At 37.9% G+C, this 20,165-nt stretch overlaps 1 protein-coding gene and 1 long non-coding RNA gene across 6 annotated transcripts in view; one reads left to right on the top strand and one right to left on the bottom strand.

Annotated features, from left to right (window-relative positions):
• The window catches only part of LOC146767861 (uncharacterized), a 45,322-nt gene that overhangs the window by 2,682 nt on the left and 22,475 nt on the right, over window positions 1–20,165 (bottom strand). The window contains exons 4-6 of the long non-coding RNA XR_014954242.1: window positions 8,428–8,626; window positions 7,636–7,777; window positions 6,642–6,768 (exon numbers count right to left, since the gene is read on the bottom strand). This is a non-coding gene — a long non-coding RNA (uncharacterized LOC146767861). The remainder of the gene's footprint in view (window positions 1–6,641; window positions 6,769–7,635; window positions 7,778–8,427; window positions 8,627–20,165) is intronic.
• The window catches only part of MDN1 (midasin AAA ATPase 1), a 92,605-nt gene that overhangs the window by 50,007 nt on the left and 22,433 nt on the right, over window positions 1–20,165 (top strand). For all 5 annotated transcript variants that reach the window (XM_085576448.1, XM_077782306.2, XM_021545486.4 and 2 more), the window contains exons 50-74: window positions 250–363; window positions 1,162–1,294; window positions 1,962–2,071; window positions 2,729–2,862; window positions 3,459–3,619; window positions 3,957–4,077; window positions 5,224–5,434; window positions 5,576–5,804; window positions 6,651–6,777; window positions 7,660–7,830; window positions 7,972–8,186; window positions 8,286–8,667; window positions 8,850–8,959; window positions 10,043–10,739; window positions 11,691–11,852; window positions 12,543–12,816; window positions 13,779–14,014; window positions 14,662–14,757; window positions 14,998–15,092; window positions 15,795–15,919; window positions 17,058–17,204; window positions 17,486–17,595; window positions 18,045–18,118; window positions 18,306–18,501; window positions 19,958–20,114. In XM_085576448.1, coding sequence (XP_085432574.1) covers window positions 250–363; window positions 1,162–1,294; window positions 1,962–2,071; window positions 2,729–2,862; window positions 3,459–3,619; window positions 3,957–4,077; window positions 5,224–5,434; window positions 5,576–5,804; window positions 6,651–6,777; window positions 7,660–7,830; window positions 7,972–8,186; window positions 8,286–8,667; window positions 8,850–8,959; window positions 10,043–10,739; window positions 11,691–11,852; window positions 12,543–12,816; window positions 13,779–14,014; window positions 14,662–14,757; window positions 14,998–15,092; window positions 15,795–15,919; window positions 17,058–17,204; window positions 17,486–17,595; window positions 18,045–18,118; window positions 18,306–18,501; window positions 19,958–20,114 — 4,587 coding nt within the window. The remainder of the gene's footprint in view (window positions 1–249; window positions 364–1,161; window positions 1,295–1,961; window positions 2,072–2,728; window positions 2,863–3,458; window positions 3,620–3,956; window positions 4,078–5,223; window positions 5,435–5,575; window positions 5,805–6,650; window positions 6,778–7,659; window positions 7,831–7,971; window positions 8,187–8,285; window positions 8,668–8,849; window positions 8,960–10,042; window positions 10,740–11,690; window positions 11,853–12,542; window positions 12,817–13,778; window positions 14,015–14,661; window positions 14,758–14,997; window positions 15,093–15,794; window positions 15,920–17,057; window positions 17,205–17,485; window positions 17,596–18,044; window positions 18,119–18,305; window positions 18,502–19,957; window positions 20,115–20,165) is intronic.

Raw genomic sequence — 20,165 nt, 5'->3', positions numbered from 1 at the left:
ACAAACCATATTTTACTAGTATACATGTAGTATCACTAGTTCTACTAGAACTCCTTGTAGGATTTATGTCTTCAGCTGTGACATTCTGGTGCTTTTAAGACCTTTTGGAGCTAATACAAAATATGACCAAAATCCAGAGTGCATGCACAGATTTGATTCAGTCTGCTTGTGGTGGTTCATTTGAAGTTCTTTTTCTTGATTTGTACTAAACACTCTTTTATGCCCATGTTCTCCCCTCTTCACCCACAGATTCAGTGCGGATTCAGCTGGAAGCAAGTGCTGTAGCCCTTGGTTGTTTTTATGCCAGTCCCCTCTCATCTGGAGTCAGCAACATGATCAAGTTGCTACAGCCAACTATGACAGGTACCCCTGAAAAAGTTGGATGTAAGGCATTGCTTCCTTTATTTATTCTTTGAACACACTGCAATCCTTCTTAGGAAATATATGTAGCAAAACATAGGCTAAATTCTAAATATATATGTTGCCTTTGTCATAAAGGCAACAAAAACAAACAAAAACACAAACAAAAAGAAATTACAACAAATACAAACATTCTTGCTGTCTAGAACAGCAAATATGGCAATTAAGTGCATTCATACTATTCAAATTAGAGATGAGTGCTCTGCCCATGAGTCCTGGCTGTGTATCTGTGACTCAGATGTATTCCTACAGCTCAGAGTGATGTTCTGAAGAGTAATTCAAATATTCACTGCCTTTCTGACTTGGTAGTTTAGGCACCCTGGTCTTTTGTTCCTCAGGATTTGTGTTACCCCATCTGAAACCTATGGTTTGGCCTGTAATTTTCCCTTGGTATTTTGTGGGGAGCTCAGACCTGTGGCTTCTTTTCCAAGCTAGTCAGGTGTATGAAAGCTGCATACAGTGACACTGGGCCTTTTATGGATGGTCCTGGGTGTCTTGCCTGGACTGTGAGCCAGACTTGAGTTTCTAAGCTCTAACCCCTGTTTAATTAATTGTCACTGTTCCATTTTACAGAACTTGCAGTGAGCTTTAATGCTGACTTTAATGCTCTGGAGTGGGAGAGTTTGACTGCCTTCCTCCTAGGCTGCTTCTTTCTTTCCCTAATGCTCTTACATAGGCAGGGGGATCAGGAAGAGAACTGAATGATGTTTCACTGCTGTCCTGTCTTGTCTGCCTTTCCAGATGAACATGTGATGCCTCTGGACCCAAGGTGGAATATGCAAATTTTGGAGATCATTAGAAATTCAATGAACTTTGATACAGAAATGGAACACACAGAGCAGCTTCTTATGCTTCTGAAGTCTGCAGCAAATCGGTGGGTTACAAAAAAAACCTTGTAAAGAGTGCCTAGTGCCTGTAACCAGTGCTGAATAAACACTTGAGATGTCTGCCAAGTGTGATTTTAAGTTTTGATACGTGTGGTCTATAATATCAAGCAGAGGTTTTTGTGCAGGTATTTAAATTCTTTGCTTCTGTTTTCTGTAGATGCATGCTAAACACAATCACATAATATAGGAGCAGAACTCACAGCATTTAATACAGGCTACAGTACTTAAAGGACAAATCAGAACTGTGGGAACTGCATTAAAGAGGCATAAGCAGCAGTGTGACATCACTGACAGAACTTAAATAGTTGTCATGGTTTTGGATTTTGATTGTTTTTCCTAATGAGATTAAAAAGTACACAGATTTTGAAGTTAAAGTGTAAGAGAGAAGCTTCTTACATATATTACAGGCTGTGATGTTGCATCTGTTTAGTAGCTCACTGCTACTGGTGAAGTCAGGAATCTGCTCCTTGTGAAGTTTGCTTCTACAGAAACCATATTCAAGCCATTAGTTGTGTTGCACCTCATACTTCTTCCATAATACACTGAATATGTTATGTCACTTTGCAGTTCAAATGCCATGTTATAGTTCACCATTCTCATAAGGCCAAGGTTTGAAACAGTACTGGATTGATAACAACTTTATTTTTACTTCAGGGCAGTGTTATTTCTTGACCGAGAAAAGAGAAGTTACCTTGAGAAGAGTTGGATTGCCAGCAAGAAGCCAAGAAACAGTGTCTTACGAATGTCTCTAGATTTCCACAAAAGTGGGTTGATTTTGGTTCTGTTTCTTTTGGTTCTGTAGTCAATTTGAAATATGGTTCATTTGCATTGTTATGAAATGTGTACTTTAAACATGGTGTGCGAAGAAAGAATATGTGAACGTAAAGCAGTCAAATGAGGACTAGCGTGGTATCTAACACGTTATTCCTTAATTAGATATACCTTGGGCTACACTGTTTATGTCCTACCTCTATGAGGTAATCAGTGAATATGATTTTTATCTTAATTAACCAAACTTTAGGATAACGGTGGAGAGAAATGGAATGGCATTCTATCTTTAGCTAACAAGAATAACCAAATTCTTCAGATGTGTTTTTGTTTTATGTAAGTAGGAAGTTTTATTTCTGAAAAAAGGGTAAAATTTAGTGATGAGGTTAGCATGCTGCATAGAAGTAATTGATCAGGGAATCCTCATTATGGGTTTTTTAATATATATATAAGGCATAGCAGTAACAGAATTGTGAAGATAATGAAGGGCTACTTTTATTTTTTATTTTCTGGGATATTTTCAGGTTGCGTTTGTTTGGGGTTTTTTTCAGTCATGAAGAGGTTCTAGTAATCAGAAGTTGACCCGTATGTGTCATGTGATGTGTCTGGAATATTCAGTCTCTGCCTTTCTTTTACTCTTCCCCAAACCTCAGATCCAGGAAGTTACAACTGTCTTCCTCATGGAGTCGTGGTCAACCTTGCTGCTTTCTTTGAACTTTGGGATGCATTTGCACTTCACTGGGTGAAGTCTACTCAGGTGGCCTTAAGTGATGATGACACACATGATGTAAGTAGACTTTCCACAGTATTTTTATGGAAGTTAGATGAAATGAGATTGTGTGCAGAACACTATTTTTAGTATCAGGGACCATGACATAAAGTGCAGTGCTTCTGTTTGTATTCAGAATATGCCTAACAGTAGGCAAATGATCATGTTTGTTTCAGTGGCTGTATTTGTGCCCTCCAGTACTTGCTTAGGATGGCATGAACTGTGCTGTAGGAATGCCTGATCCTCTCCATTGATGATAAACAGAGTATCCATTTCTATCTGTGATAAGAATGTCTGAACCTGGACATCTGACATGCAGGCCACAGAGGTGGTTCACTTCTCCCTTTCCCTTTTCAGACCATAAATATAATTTTGCTGAAATCTTGACATCGTAGACTTGGTGCAGGGATTGGTTGGTTTTGGCTGCTTGCTGGTGTGGTATTTTTAGAGAACCTGTAGTTAAATCCTGGTTGTGTAGCACTAAATACAAAATACCGTGGGACTCTGAAATTAATAAAAGTGACGGTGGGTTTGCTTTTTCTTGTGCTTGAAGTAGGAAGTGCTGTGTAACCTGTGGCAGTGGTAACACTGTAAGCTCCTTGGCTGGTTCCTAGGTTTTGTGCTGCTCGCTGTGGCGGGACCGGTTCTGGGCAGTCTCTGACTCTGTCACAGTGGATTCACCAGGCTTGTCACTCCTGGCTCTGCACTGGCACTGGGTTATGAAACACCTAATTGACAGAATTCCTCAGATGCTTATTGGATCAGACCAGAACAAGTGAGTGGCTTTGTTAGATGGCTTTTGATTTGTTTCTGTTAAATGGCTGTATAAATTACTCTTTCTGTAGTGTTACAGCTGCTAAGCATTGTTTAGTGTCCCAAGTTGTGTTCCATTAGTGATGCAGCTAACAGCATTGTTTGTTTTCAAAATCTGTGTTTCCTAGAATTGTGCTTCTGCTTGCTCAAATGATCATCTAGAATTTTTATTTACCCCTTTAGTGAAAGGATGAAAGACTTCCTTATGCATCCTTATGCCTTGTTTCTCAAACTTCTGTTAACTGTGGGCTTTTTTTCTCCCATCTGTCTCTCCCATTTTTTATTTTTCCCTCTATAAGGATTTCCAGGGAAATTCAATCCGTTTCACAGCAGATTCAGAACTGCTTGGTCAATCCTGCTGGTGTTTCAGCCAATATGAAAATACTGCAGAAGTCTCTAGGAAGACCCCTTCCTTTTAAGGTATCAATATTATGTTTGCAATGGATCTGTATTTCCAGCAATGCCCAGATAGGCTTTAATATATTTACAGAACTTGTTTTTCAGGACAGCGAAAATACAATTCTTTTGTGTTTTAGACTGATTAAAAATAAAATTTCAGCACATGTGAATGTACATATCTTTTGAGAAATACATTGGTTGTCCAGATAGAGCATTTTCCACTATGAATTATGCTATGTACAGAAAATACTTACTTAATAGCAAGAGGTACCTGAGCATAAAAATATCACTCCTTGTTGTGTTTTGGAGGCTTGTGAATATCAATATGCCACTTGCTTATTCAGTGAACATAGGTGTATTTAGAGGAGCCTGTGCACTTTCTTTTATACAGCACAGGGTGGGGCTGCCTTATGACTTCCCAAACAAGACTTCTTAAATTTGACAGTTTTGGAGTTTGCCCTTCATTTTTTTCAGAATTTGTTGTAATTCAATTAAAAAAAAAAATCAGTAAATTTTCTAAAGACTACAAGTCCCTGTTTAAAAGGAGTGTACAAGTAGTCATATGCAGTTCTGTTGGTCACAGTACTTAGACCTAGGTTTTTATGACCGTCTCTCTCAAGGATACTCAGCTATCAAAAAATACACGTAGTCACTTTATGAGACTCTGAAGAACATTCTGTGCTTACTAAGAATTTAGAAAGATTCAAATGTATTTAAGTATCCAAATGTATCTTAATCTTTTTAAGCCTCCAAATATATTTAAATTGCAGGTTTAAACTGCAATTTCTTATAAGTGACAGTAGCTCCTGGTATTTTTTTATTTTGAGTATTTATTGCCCTTGATTAATGTAAGGTGCCCAGTTGAAGTACTATTTGCCTGCATGATATCTATGTAGGTTCTTATTTTCCCTTCTTCATGAAGGGAAAAAACTCTTAACTTGGCAAGGAGAAATTGTAGCCACCTGTTTCAGTTTCAGTCTTCCTGCTGTATTGAGTCAGACTACTACTAAAATATTATTTTTAAGCTGTTGTTGCAGGCTGGTTATATATACTTGTACTTTACTTGTATGCACATGAATTTGAAATGTTAGTTTTGTCTGCAGTCACAAATCTTGTTTGTGGTTTTGTTAGCAGTGCTGAAACAAATTGTCCTTCTCCTGTTTCCAGGATAAACTGGGCATGGAATGTTTTTCTCAGTTAAAAGCTCTCAGCAAACCACTGAACATCTTGGAGCTAAGATTGGCCTGTGGAGAAAGTAGATGGCAGGAGAAAATGTGCTGTGTGAAAATTGCTGCCACAGGAGTGAAGATGAAGAAAGCTTTGCTGCAAGCTGATGGCCTGATAATAAGAGCCAATCATGTAGAAGATGTTAGTCTGGGTAGGTAACACTTGGGAAGAGCAGAGCAGGATGATTTCTGCCATCTCCATTCTTTTGTATGCAGATGGAAAGGATGTTAAATGTTCACTGACAAGAAGCATAGTATATGCATTTATGTGCCTCTTTTATTCTGTCAAACAGGTCAGCTACAGATATTTTTGAAAGCTGTGCATTCACAGCTGAAAGCAGAAGGAGTCACATACAGTTATTCAGAAGAAAGGCTTCCTGAAGACATTTCCAACCAGTTAGACCCTGCCCTGCTAAACCAGCTCTGCAGTCAGGTTCAGCTGTGGCCTGCAATGGAATACATAGGGGTGCTCTGGCAGTACAAACTAACGGCAGATTATGTGGCCAAGGGTTGTGGAAGAAGGTAAGAAGAAGTTTGGAGAAAGAACTCCTATATTCCTTGCAACTCCAAATTCCTAGCTAGAAGCTGTAACTTCAGTGCTTTACATGTGCATGTATGTATGTATTTGTAATTTATATACACTTGTGTGTATGGGCATGATACCCATACCCATTTGTGCTGCACACAAATACATGGGTATCAGGAATCTACAGAAGCTGTTTATATTGTATTGCTGGGGGCTACAGCAGAAAAACAGACCTGGAGACAAAGGAAGTAGACTAGCATGCATGCTTCCTTTTGTGTAAACTATACACACATAGAATTATAGTTTAAATTAACATTATTAATTTAAGACGTGTAAGTGGTGTTTTAAGGGGCCAAGTGTATTTGTTTTTAGTCTGGTTTACTATTCCTTAAAGAAAGCTATCCCTTTATGGATTTCAGTGAAAATAATTTTTTGTGTAATGAGACTCTTAGAATCACGTTTCACTTTTGAATTCAGCAATGTTTTGACTTTTCACAAAAGCTCTAACGCTAGAAAATGGTTTGTCCCCAGATGTTTTGTATGTTTTGCTCAATGTGGAGCTTCTAGCTACAGGAGATAACAAAATCTAAATACAAGAAAAAGAGAGAAAAGTGTAAACTTTGAAGGATTCAAGTGTTTTGAGTATTATTTGAGTGCGTGTTCTTCCCCAACATTTGAAATGCTGTAATTTTAACCTTTTGGTGACTTTGCTTGCTGTTTTTAATTTGTTTTACTATCCAGGTGTTGGAACTCTCATGGTTGGTATTCCAACATCCAAGTGATTTATTTGATGTGACCTGCTTAAGCACTGCTTAGGTTGTGGTTTTTTTTACCTGCTACAGGAAGAACTGCAGTCAAGACTTAAGCGCTTGTTCAGATCTAGCTCAGTTCATAGCTTTTTCTCTGAAGTTGACACCAGCAGCTTCTCACCAGCTCTCTGGACTGTGGCACTTGTTACACCTTAATGAAGTAAGAACAAGTTTTATTTTAATTTAATTAATTCAGATCTTTCATTTAATCTTCCTGAAGTTTTCAAAGGTTCTTCAAAATATGTATATCACTAAGATTTTTGACATGTAGTTTTTCTATGTCTGCCTGACAAAAGCTGTTCCTTCTTTTAACAGGAAAGGTCATTCACTACGAGCCTTGAGAAAATGTAATTAAAACACAATGTTGGAAGATAAAATACAACAAAGTTTTAAATAAAACAGTTTTGTACGATTTTGTTTGGTAGTATTGTTCCGTACATCCATCTGTGACCTAAGGGGAAATTGTTTGGATGGCAGATGCCAGCCTGGTTGTATCTATATATTCAACAGTAATTTTATGCTGAATAATGCTTTTGTTTGTTCCCACGCCTCTAAATTTTTTTAGTTTATTGCAAATCAAACAGACTGATAAAGCTATTTGATAGATTTTCTGTAGAACATTTAATAACTCTGCTTAATACATATGATGTAGTGGTTGTGTTCCCACAAAGCACAGTAAAACATGTTCACCTTAAATGCTTCAGAGCAGAACATTAGATGGCTTTACCTGTTTCATGCCTCTGCACCCTTGTGTATTGTAAAAAAAGGTTGCACAGTCATGGACTACAGTTGTATTCTAACAACTTGCTCTGTAAACATGCTGCATATTTCACAGACGGGAGGCAGTGCTGACCTCAGGAAGTTTACTCTTCATTGAGGAGATGCAAGCAAATGCTATGTGAATTTGAAAAAATCTTTGAGAGATCCAGTAGTACTATCCCTACTGAAAAACAGAATCATCCTTTCTTTGTACATGTGTGTACTTAATTCTCTCTTTCTCCCTGTACATTATTCTCACCTCTAGGTTTTTGTTTCTCCTTAGATATCCCCTGAAGAAATGTCTCTTCTGTCATCTCAGCTAGTTAATGCTGTGTTAGCATCCTTTTGGAGCAGTACTTTCACCACAGACCCAGATTACTGGTTGACTTGGAGGCCACTGCCTACAACAGAAGAAAACAACTTCTCTAAATCCCATGTGAACCAGTCTATGAAGGTTTGTCTCTTCTGACCTAATCAAATTCTAAGCTGAATGCTTTTGTTGACTAATTCAAGTTTTCTAAAGCAATATTGTAAGTTCTAGCATAGTCAGAGCAAATTGCATCTGAACAATCTAACTCTTAATCTCTTGATTTAGGGCCCAGGCATTTTGACCCGTGCTGTTTTCTCAAAGTGCTTCTTTGAAATTCTAAGTAGCAGCAGCAAAACAACCCAGTGGGATGTGAGTGGGCTTCCTGTCTTGTCATCATCCCATGTAACACTGGGAGAATGGATGGAGAGAGCACAGCAGCTTCACAAAGTCAGCACAGTGCTGTGGACCAACCTGGCTGTCTCTTCAATAGCAGATTTTAGGTATTAAGACCTCTCTTCCACATATATGTTATTTAAATTAAGCATGTTACAGAAGGTTGCTCACTGTGTGTAAATGTTTTCTCATTCCTTTTTCTCCAGACACACAGATGCTAGACTGCAAGGAATAATGCTATGCAGACAGCTCTCTGCCCTGGTAGATCTGATTCCAATGGATCTTCAAGAAGAATTTTTGGAGTGTTGTGAGAAGCTCTACCTCAAGGATCTTGTTGCATATGAGTACCTTCTCAAGATACTTGAAAGCATCACTGATCAGGAATTACTTCCTAAAGAATTCCTGTTTCTTCTGCTCACTTGCTTGCATCAGTTCTATGGAGAAGGGCTTCAGGAGTTACCAGAGGCAGCTTGGCGAGGAAGCCTCTGGGTGAGCATTGGCTTGGTGCAGATCCAGATGTGGATTCCACAGACCAGGTTTGATCCAGCTGTTAAAAGAGAATACAAGCTCAAATACTCAAAAGAAGAGGTGAGTATGAAGCCAAGTTGGCTTTTACCTTTGTTATGTACAAAATCAATGCAGATGAGTTTGTCTTGGTAATGATTTTTAAACTATATAGTTAGAACTTCTTTTAATGTCCAGGAAGTTGATGTACCTCCTTGGTAACTAAAATCAGAACTGCTGTGAATGGTTTATTCTTTCCTTTTTAGTTACACCAGCTGGAGTGTGAATGGAAAACACATGATTTTTCATCCCAGCTGCATACAGGGAAAAGTATTGAAGATGAAACAGTCAGCAACTATATTCATCCCCATATCAGGTAACACCCAGGCACTGAACCCATCTCTTTTAGAATGGACATGTCATCTTTGTGTGCTCAGGCTCTGAAGCTTTATAATTTTTCTCTCTTTATGTAGAAACTAGAGTTGCTGGTTTTAAAGTATCGATCTACATATTGAGGTGGTAGAGAAAAAGCAGCTGTGCTTTTTACTTGCAGTAAGGAGTTGTCTGTACACTTTGAACTGCTGAAAATAGAACAATTAAAGCAGTGGCCATCATATATTGATGAAGTTAAACCTATACCCAGAAGTAAAAACTATGCCATATATTTGAATTACAGTACTTTCCTTAAAATGTGACAATATTATCAATCAGTTGAAATGAGATGAATTATCTATCACTGTAGTTTCTCAAGGCCATTATACGTGCCAGTGCTATTTTGCAAAGTTCTTCAGCTGATATTACTGGGAAGAAATCTACATATGTGTATTTTAGCAATAGCCTTTGCCTGTGTTGCTGTGGATTAATTAAATTTCTTACCACATAGAGTACACTGTTGTCATTCAGAACACTGTTACTTTGTTTGAGGCTTTTTGTACATCTCTTTTATCAGAGGAACATGAGGAGGAAATTTTAAGCCAAGAGAGCTTTCTCCTTTCTGCAGCCTTCCAGGTCTGTTCTGTGTACATGAAGATAAAATCTATCTATTATTCATTATTTTCCACTTTTAATAGGAATTTTTGATTTCATTATTATATATATGGAGGATCTGGAAGTTCCATGCTTCTGCTTAAAGAGAATGATAATAATTGAAAGCACATTCTGAATGGCTGAGTTTTACCAATTGCTTGTGATAATACTATTTTTTTTTCTTAATGTTCACAGAGCTGTCAGGTAGCAAGAAAAAAGTACTTGAAGTTTGTTGAAGTGGCAGGGAGAGAGGAAATCTATACTTCTGGGCTAAAAGGCTGTCCCTTGTTTTTCCCTTATTTGCTGTTTCACACAAAATAACAGAGTACTTTCTGACTAATCTTTTCCTGTATCTGCTATGTTAGATCTATTTAAACAAGTTTGTATAAAAAATATTTCCATGTCTAAACTGGTCAATGTAATTTCTTAACAGGCTGTTGCATGAAAGAACGCAAAAGTTGAAGGAGCAGATAAGCAGTCTTTCTAGAAGAAAGGCCTTCAGGCCTCCAGCTCCACTCTATGATTGCTTATACCAGGAGGCTCACCAGTACATCAGCAGCATAGCACAGATTTCCTTGGTCCAAGACCTGCTAGCCCGCCTCCTGCAGTTCCTCCGTGGAGAGAGACCTAAATCACTGCAGGCTGTACAGAACCTGTTAAATGAAGAGGCATCTTGGCAACAATCACACCATCAGTTCAGAAAACACCTGGCAGAGGAGTACGCTGTGTTCCCTGATGCCATCATTCCCCTCCAAGCTGCCATCCTGCAGCTGCAGCATGGCATGCGATTAGTGGCTTCTGAAGCAAATGCAGTGCTGCAGAGCTCTGTGTGCCCAGCTGATCTCAACAACCTCCTCACTTCTTTGCTGGCTTTTCCTTCTGTTGGCCGTGCCTTTCCCACTTACTTTGCTCGGGCAGAAATTTTATGCTCAGTGAAGTCAGTTGGGGTACTTAATGGACTTAAAAAGTTCTCGCTGAAGCACTCTGAGGGAGGATCTGAGGTAGCTGAACAGCCATCCCCAACTCTGGAGCAGCTCCTGGTGAATGCTTTGTTGTATCTTCAATGCCATGTACTATCCAGAGGAGAAATGGACCAGAAATCTCTGCAGCTCTTCAGACATCTGTGTCGGGTAAGCTCTGGATGTCCATAACTGGGTGTCTTGCTCTGAGCTTGTCCCCTGTGGAAGACATGGATCTGCTAAAACAGCTCTAGAGGAGGGCCACAGAAATCGTCACGGGCCTGGAACACCCTTCTTGTGAAGAAAGGCTGACAGAGTTGGGGTTCTGCTGGGGGAAGAGATCTCTCTGAGGAGACCTTGTGGCTTTTCAGTTTATAAAAAGGAGGGAAGGAGACTTTTTACCAAGTCTTGTAGAACAAGGCATAAAAGTTTTAAACTGAAAGATGGTAACTCTAGATCGAGTATGAAAATAATTGTTTAGAAATGTGTATGGTGAGAAGAAATGTGTATCGTTGTCCATAGAAGTTGTGGATGCTGCAACCCTGAAAGTATTTGTGAGTGATTGGATGGGGCTTTGAGCAACCTGGTCTAGTGGAAAATATCCCTGCCCATAGCAGAGGGGTTGGATTAGATGATCTTTAGAGAGCCTTATCTTGATAATTATTGGTATAATATTCTTTAAAATATTCTAATTTTTTCCCAATTAATTGTAAAAGATAATCTAATATACTGGATTAACGTGTTTGAATTTGTCAAGGCATAAAACAATCGCCCATAATAATTAGCAAAGATTTTATTTATGTAAGAAAAACCCCAAACAACAAAATCCAGAAGTGGACACACACAAAAAAACCCACCCCAATGCAAATTTGTTGAGAGTTTATTTATTAAATGTTTAAGAAAAGAGACTCGAACTTGGTCGAGTACTCTGATGTGTATTGTCTTTGCATTTTCCTCATTAGTTTGTTAAGAGGGCAGTTCACAAATGTTAGATGGCTTTGATTTCTACTATTGCAAACCACAGAGGAGCAAAGAGCCAAGCAAAATAGATGCTGCCCCATTGATGGAATAGGAGATGATTTTAAATGTTGTGTAGAAGCATCTTGCTTTGTGTTTCCTTAGTTGATCGTAAATGAATGGGATGAACAGGAGCGCCGTGCCCAAGAGCAGGAGGCAATGGAACGCAGCCTGTACAGATACAGAAGTAAAAGTCATGGGAAAGGACAGAGCGAGGATGAAGAAGAAGAATTAGAATTTAGGAGGAGATTTCCTTTTCATGAAAAGGTAATAGCTGTAAATCTGTTAAGAAACACAAAAATTGCATCTGAAGTTGCTCCTGAAAATAAAAGCTGTAAATGACATGAGGAATGAAGCAGTTTTTCTTTCAACCAGAAACCAAATTGGGGTAGATTTTGATAAGGTATTCAGTTATGTGCCTGTGGTTTATTTTATCTTCTGGTTGAAAAATGTTGTTGGGATTAATTTCCAGGCTTGAACTGTACTGTGATTTGGGTGAATATCCCAAATTATATAACTTAATGATAATATGGTTACTTGTAAAAAGCTGGAATTTTATTTTATTAGCAAGTAAGGTCATCTGAGGCTCTACTATGTGTGGAGAAGGCTGATCTCCTTGATTAAATAAAGCAGCTGGGACAGAGCTGTTCAGGTCCTCAAGCAACCACACAGTGTTGAAGTGGTTTATCAGCAGACACAGCTGCTGCTGCTTTTTCTGCAAAGGAGTTTAATTGGCAGCAGCTCAGGGATCACTGTAGTACACTCTTGCCTGCTGTAGTTTTGCCCTGGAATGTTCTGTACAGTTGTGTTCAGTTTCAGACTGGCAGTCTGTCTATATGGTACCAGCAGCAAATCATTAGCATGTCGTAATGCCAATAAAAGCAAAAGAAGAGATAGTGAGAGGAGGCATTAAAGGAAGAAATTAATATTTACTTTTGATTATCATGTAATTTGCAGGACTTTGAAGATATCACAGCTCAGCCAAGCCTAGAAGAAAAAATGGAAACTGAAGATCCAGTGGAAGACAAGCTGGAAGTTGACAGAGCCCTTTTGTCCAAGAGCTCTATGCAGACAATAATGAAGGTTCATCAGCAGTTGTGCTTAAACTTTGCTCGATCCCTGTGGTATCAACAGAGTGTGCCTTCTCATCAAGCCAAGCATTATTTCAGTACATTTATTTCCTGCTATCAGACTGGTGCATGCCTGGTGTCACAGTTCTATCCTTTAATTGGTAAGACTGCTAGCAGTATTTCAGATATGCCAGTTTAGATTTGTAAAGATTTGCTTCAAAATAATCACATTACAGGTCATGAAACACAGCTGTTATGGGGAAAATGCACAAAGCAGAAAATTCTTCTTGCAGAGAATTTGTTCCATGTTTAGAATTGTTCTGTGAAATGCTTTCATTTTTTTATTCTTCTCTGCATTTTTTTTTATTCCATTTGGTAATACAGACCAACACAGTTTAAAAATGTATTGGCTACTGAGTGAAATTTTGATCATAGAATCTGCATAGTTTTGTGGAAGATAAAGCACTTGAAGAAGTTACTCAGAAGTAAATTTTGCAATGAAATTCATTAAAGAATTGTTTTAAATTTAGCTTATGTCTATAAAGTAAAAAGAAAAAAGTATCATGGGCTTTTTTTCTACCCTGAATTTGCAAAAACTTCGTGTAAATATTTTAAACAATGTGTGAGAACTCAGAATCATCACTTTTTAAAGCACAGCTATGTATTTAAATTCTGATCTAATAAAGGCATGTATGCAATTAAGATGAAGCAGATAAGGGCTATTGTTTCTACAGTACCTTATTTTTGTGTTTGCACCTGAGCTATAATGTATGTGGGAGTTTTTTTTGAGTGTTGGATAACTTTTTCATAGAGCCTTACTTTATAGTAGTATCTCCTTGATGTAAATTTTTATACAGAGGAACTGTTTTCTTATGACAGGATTACAGCCTGTCTTTATGACGCTTATACTTTCATAGAAAAGTCTGATAAAATAGAGAATATGAACTCTAAGTATGTCTCATGTTCCATACTCCGTCTCACTATTCCAGTGTTATAGTCTTATATCCTTGTAAAAGATAACATGCTAAGGATTGGATTACAGGGAAAAAAAACCTAACTTTATTTATTCAACTGAAAAAAAGAACTAATAGCATCTGTGATGTCTTCCTTACGTGCTACCTAGGTGCTGAAATGAATGGCAGTCTTTTGGGAAGCCAACTTCTGTTGAGCACTCTTCTTCACAATACCTTTTTTGAGGAGGTGACTTCAGATCTTGTGCTGCAGCAAGATGGTCCATATGACTTCTATCAGCATCCCAATATTCAGCAAGTCCGACAGTGCCAACCTGTACTTGACAATTTTGCTAAAGAAATAAAGGGGCTACTGCAGGAATGGCCAGAGCATCCTGTACTTGTGCAGGTAAAAACACCTCAACAAACTGGAGCATTTTAGGATTGCATTTATGTGTGAATATGTATATAGATATGTGCATACATATTGATATGCTTGCCTAGATGTTGTATTACTTATGCAGATGTTTAAAAGTCATACCTGTTTATTCATAAAAAGGTATAGGTATTGCTGTGTGTATTATAGCCATTCTATTTTAATAATGAAATGTTAAGTGGAAATCTGCCAAGTCAGAACTTAAAATTTTAAGCAATCTTCAGTCTGCCATAGCTCAAAGATCCCTGAGGTTTTGCTGCTTCTACCCAGTTTTTTATGAAGTTCTGTCTTTCATAATTCCTTAGAATAATTATTTTTAGTCCCTCTTATGGAGTGTATGTTGTCTTCAGGTTACATTTCTTGGGGTAATGTAAAAACCCAGATTCCATAGGAAATCTTTGCATTAGGTTATTTGTGCTCCCTTCCCTATGTGCATTGGCATTACTGAACTCCTAGTGAGCTTATACTAAGTTCAGAAAGCAATTTAAAAATGTGTAAAAAAGAAAATTCTTACCTCTTGTGAGGGTCAGTTATGCTCATAGAAATTAACTCAATGTCATGGCTTTTTCTGTTGAAGTGCAGTTACTAAGGGGCTGAATGGTTTTGGTTTTGTTTTGTAGCTGTTAGTTGTGATGGACAGAATCCGGAGTTTTCCACTTTCTAGTCCTCTCTCAAAGTTTCTGAATGGCTTGGAAATTCTTCTTGCAAAGGCACAGGTATGAAGAAGGCTAAGGGAAAGTTCATTTTTCTCTTCTGTATTTCCTTACCTATATTTGGTTCCATGTTACAAACACAGTACATAAAAGCTGTCTGCTTGTCAGGATTTGGGAAAGTGAACTTGGCTCCATGCTGAATGTTTAAAGAGCTAGAACCCAGTAACCCAGAGTAATGCAATGAGTTTTGCCAGGCAGTGACTAATTTCTGGTTTTGTGTAAAGGGGAACTTCTGTTTTCTAGGACTGGGAGGAAAATGCTAGTCGGGCCTTGTCTCTGCGGAAGCATCTTGATCTGGTCACACAGCTGATTATTCAGTGGCGAAGATTGGAGTTGAAGTAAGAATTGTCCTTCCATGCTGCTTTTCCTTAGACAATGTAGGCTTTCATCTCCACATGGAGGCACGTTCCAATACAGAACTGCCTTAATTTTAGAACATGCTTCTGTGTATCTGTCGTGGTGAAGATATGTGGGGGAAAGAGACCACCAGTGAGGAGCTGTAGTGGATCAGAATGAGCATGTCCAGGCTGTGGTGACTCTATGTATTTGCCTTAGGAGAAGTAGAAACAATATTTTACTAGTGCTCTCCTGTTTTCATCCTAGGGTTTCCTGAGCCTGCAGGGTTTTGTCTGTTTAATAACCATCATTAAACTGTCCTTAAAAATTATTGTCCAGTCTTCTGTGTAAGATCATGTAAAATTTTTATAGCTACAATCAGGCTATAAATTTGTATAGCCACAATAGTATGTCACAATCAGGAAGTCACAAGCCTACCTCAATATCTGAGAAAATAAACTTTTGAACTTGCCTCTGATGGATTTTGCGTCACCCTCTCTTTTTTTCTTCTCTCATATTTAATAATATTAGCAAAACAGTGATCCTCAGAAGTTGATTGTATATATTGAGCTTATGTGCAGATTCTTCTATCCTCCTAAATTTTCCATTAGTTTAATAGAAACAGAAAACAAATTTTGGCTGTTTTGAACCCAAAGTACCTATGATATTTTTGATTTATCTCTCCCTTTTCTTATTGTTTCTAGTTGCTGGTCAGTAAGTTTGGACAATATTATGAAGCAGCATGTGGAGAAATCCACAAAGCACTGGTTCTCAATCTATCAGATGATTGAGAAGTATGTTCAAGACCAGACAGAGGCAAACACAGAAGGTAAGTGCTTGCCTTAAAATAAATGTGCTGCAGTTCTAGTATTACTAAGGATGTATGATTAAGGTCCTAAATGCCAGAATATGACAATGCATTTTCAGGTATAGTTCTTTGCCCTACAGTAAATTCCATGCCTGTGTAGGGTTTTCCATATGAAAAACTTTCCATATGAGTGAACTTTGTATATATTTCTGAAACCGCTTGTGTCTCATAGGGCCTGGGTTGCGATGTAAAGAAAAGATGTCTGTAAAAAGCATCTAACAGGATGTAGAATTGTGATAGCTGTACGTCATGCATATACAAACATTTCAAACAGATTTGGAGGGTAGGAGGCCTCCATCTGCAACTGGAAAAGGCACCTCATTTTTTTAGCTACAGAAAGCATAATACATATCCCAGCTGAACTGCTTTTAACATTCTGTATAAAGCCTGAAGAATTCTTAGAGTAAATAGATTTTGGTACATACTGTTCGTAGCAAATCTGTCTGCACGTATTTGTGTTACATAAAATAGGGGAATAAGGGGCAGCACCTTTCCTCCCCCAGATTTAATGGAATTGTAAAGATGAAAGCAGTATCCTCTGGCTTGAGGCCAAATTTCCAATCTCATGACTACTTAATGCACTTGATGAGCTTCAGATCCTTCAGTTATATTACATCTCCAAGAGGACAACATGTCTTCTTCCACAGATAATACTGTAAAGACACACTATTCTCTGCCAGATTCTTCTGATCTATTTCTGTCCTCATAACTTTGGGGGGTTAAGGAACTCGCAGTGACTTATTGGTTCTGTTGCTTATCATGACTGAAAAAGCCATTAATTCATAGAGAATAGCAAGTATTCTGTAAATACTCAATGGATTCTGAAATTCAACATATAACTGACCTTCTCAGTCACTATCTTAATGCCACTTCTTGTTCCCTTTTCTTTCTTCCAATGTGGCACTTGTTAGTTTTACTTATTATTAAATCAGAATTCTTCCCCTCTCTGCCCCTTTCCTATTTTGTTTTGAACTTTTCCTAATTGAGACCCAGTATTTAATTGAAAGTTATAAAGACCAGACAATAATTTTCAAGCAGATATTTTAGGGTTTTTTTGTTTTCTCTCACTTTCTTTCTAAATTTCTGGTGCAATGTTCAGGAACTGAGCAAATGGATCTGAAAACACTGGTCAGCACATTACAGGCTTTCATTGAAGGCTCTAGTCTGGGAGAGTTCCATGCACGGCTCCAAGTACTGTTGGTTTTCCACTGCCATGTCTTGCTGATGCCTCAAGTAGCAGAAAAGGGTAAGTTGTTAGCATTAGCTCTGCTGAGTTATCTGTACAGCAATCTTGCAATCATGTGTTCCAGACTTTCCAAACAGGTCACTGAGCTCATAAAAACAAGCCAGTAGAGCTGTTTTACTGTTTTCCTGTTGGCCAATATACCCCATCTTTTGATGTTGCTAAGATTCCAAAAAGAACCGGGGTGTATTTATTGTAATGATACTGAAAAATTCCCTCTTGTAAAAGAAGGATCATCATGATGATGATTATTATTGTTATTATCTGTCCCTTACCCCTTCTAGATGTTCTGTGCAGCATCCTGTGGAATCTATACAATTACTACAAGCAGTTTTCAGAGTGTGTTGAGGCCAAAATCACTGAACTTCGTCAGCCCATAGAAAAGGAACTTAAGGTAAAAGGAAACTTGGCTCAGACAACGTATTAGTCTAATCAAAGGAACAGTGGAGCAGATATTATTTGAATTCGTCTATAATAGTTCTGTTGGCCACTGAAATTCCTACTAGACTTAACGTTTTCTTTGGCAAGAATTAATTCTTGAGGTGGGGGAGGGGTCGATTGAAAGCTTTCATGTTTGATCAGTGCCATTTGTCCATGAAGGTTTCTACCCAGAGGTGAAGTTCCTGTTCATTTCACAATATCTGGATATGCAGCAGTTTTTTAGGCAGTGCGAATACAGGTTAATAACATGCCTGGGCAATAATTTGGTCACTTACTAAAATGTTCTGCATTTTAAGGCTACCAGTTCATCGTAGCTGATTAGGTTTAAAGATCATCTTTGATGTGGAAATACTTAATTTCATTTACATAAGTAATTCCATGGATTATTTATTTTCCTAATAGGAATTTGTGAAGATTTCCAGGTGGAATGATGTCAGCTTCTGGGCTATAAAGCAATCAGTTGAAAAAATACGCAGGTAAGTCAGAATTTAAAATAAAGCTCCCTCTTTTGATACCTTCTAGATTGATTTCTCTATGATGTTACATTTGAATGCAGAATTTTTTCTTCTGCTCATAACACAGTGAAAACATTTATTTCCAGCAGCTGAGAGATTTCCAGGATTACAAAACCCAGTAACTTCTTTGCTTTCATTTGGTAATTAGAACTCTCTTTAAATTCATGAAGAAGTTTGAAGTTGTTCTGGATGAGCCATGTCAGCCTGCCTTGGTGGAAATTGGTAAGGAAGAGCAGCTGGACTGCATGCAAAAGCAAGAAGAATCTGATGATAAAGAAACCAAAATTCAGAGGCTAAACAACACATTGAGAAAGGTTCTGTCTGCTAGAACAGATGTTGCCAAGGTGACTGAAATAGTTATTCTAAGTGTGGGAAGAACAGTTTCTCTATGCTTGTTCGTACATTGCTTTTCACTGATTTATGCAGGAAAATCTTATGTAAGTGTCAGATCTGTTGAATAGATCATAAACTTTTTTGGTCTTACTTGTGTTCAGTGTTATGCAACACTGCAGATTGGTGGGAATGCAGCATGAAATGGCAAGCATGGTCTGTACTGATCTCACACTATATCTGTGCTCTGATACCCAGAGATGAGGCTGTTACACATTTCATCTCCCATTAGCTTACATATTGTGTGCAACAATTTGTTACTTCCCTACTAGTGAAGCAAAATAGCCTGAGAATTGAAATTATTATTACCCATTTCTTTCCTAAACAAGGACCCAAACAAATAATGATGTAACTGTAGGATTTGTGTGTATATGATATTTCATTAAATACTAAATCACTTTTGGCTTGGATACTGAAGAGGGAATGCACTATATTGTCATATATTTGCTGTTGACTGTCAGTTTGTGGACTGTTGAACATCGGCCTTGGACAAGCTGATGCATGGTAAATCCTGCTCTACTGAGTCTGTTTAGTATGTCTCTAAATAATTTGCCCAGCTCAGAGAGGAAGTCAGCTAATTTTCTTCCTGAAAGAGATTCCTATTCTTATTATTAGTTTTTATTAACAAAATGCAAGGAGACAATCGTAACCCATCAGAATTTGGTGAGGAGTGGGAAATGCTGAGTTACCCTCAGCTTTGTTCAGTTTCTTCAGACCAGGAGCAGGTCTGATTTGCTGATGTCCTGTACCGGAGGGTAGAGCAAGGAGGGAGAAATTAAATGCAAATCTAATGTGTCTGAGGGTTTTGTTTGTAAGATTTGTAAGACTGTTACTGATGGTTAAAAGGGTTATTGGTTTCACTTCTTGAAGTTCTGTGTTATATTCATTCCTTAAAGAAGATGCATGCAAACAATTGAAATTTAACAAAAAAAATTGCATATCTTTGAATATGCTGGGGAATTCTGTTATTTATTAATTTCTACTTGCACACTGTTTTTGTTGTTCTTTAAAAACAAAATTCATGTCTTGTGGAAAATAAGTGAGAGTGTTCTTACCTGACACCCTGGGGATATTAGTGATTTAGGTTAATGCCTTTAAACTGGGAAGGCAGAGGAAGCTGACCTGAAGCAGTGATTACCTTTTTCATAGAGGTAGTGACAAACACCTAAGACAGTAAGATCATAGCACCTTTCATTTACTTGACTATTTTCAAAACTAATGTCTGACTGACATACATGTGTTATGACTTTTCTCAAGTGTTGGTGCTGAACTGATGAAAGAATCGCATGAATATGTTTTGGGGTTTCACATGAATGCAGCATTTAGTCCTCTTTTAAAAGTGATATACTCCTAGGGATCAAGTGAGAGCTTTGAGTATTTGTGTATCATTTTCTTCCATTTTTTTTTCAGAGGGCACTCCCAGAATGTCAGGGTGTCATTACATTTCATACAGAATCTCTTCAGTACCGTCTGTCTAAGCTGACAAAGAAAATGAAGAAAATGTGTACAGCAGTTACAGAAAATAATTCATACTTAAACCTGGTGGAAAATCTCGACCAGTTCACAGGTTAGGTTTTTTTGTGATTTCCGTACCACAGTTGACCTCTATAACAAAAAT

The sequence above is a fragment of the Lonchura striata genome, chromosome 3 (assembly GCF_050655825.1).
Source record: "Lonchura striata isolate lonStrDom1 chromosome 3, ASM5065582v1, whole genome shotgun sequence".
Classification (NCBI taxonomy): Eukaryota; Metazoa; Chordata; class Aves; order Passeriformes; family Estrildidae; genus Lonchura; species Lonchura striata.
This window is presented reverse-complemented; position numbering and strand designations above follow the sequence as displayed.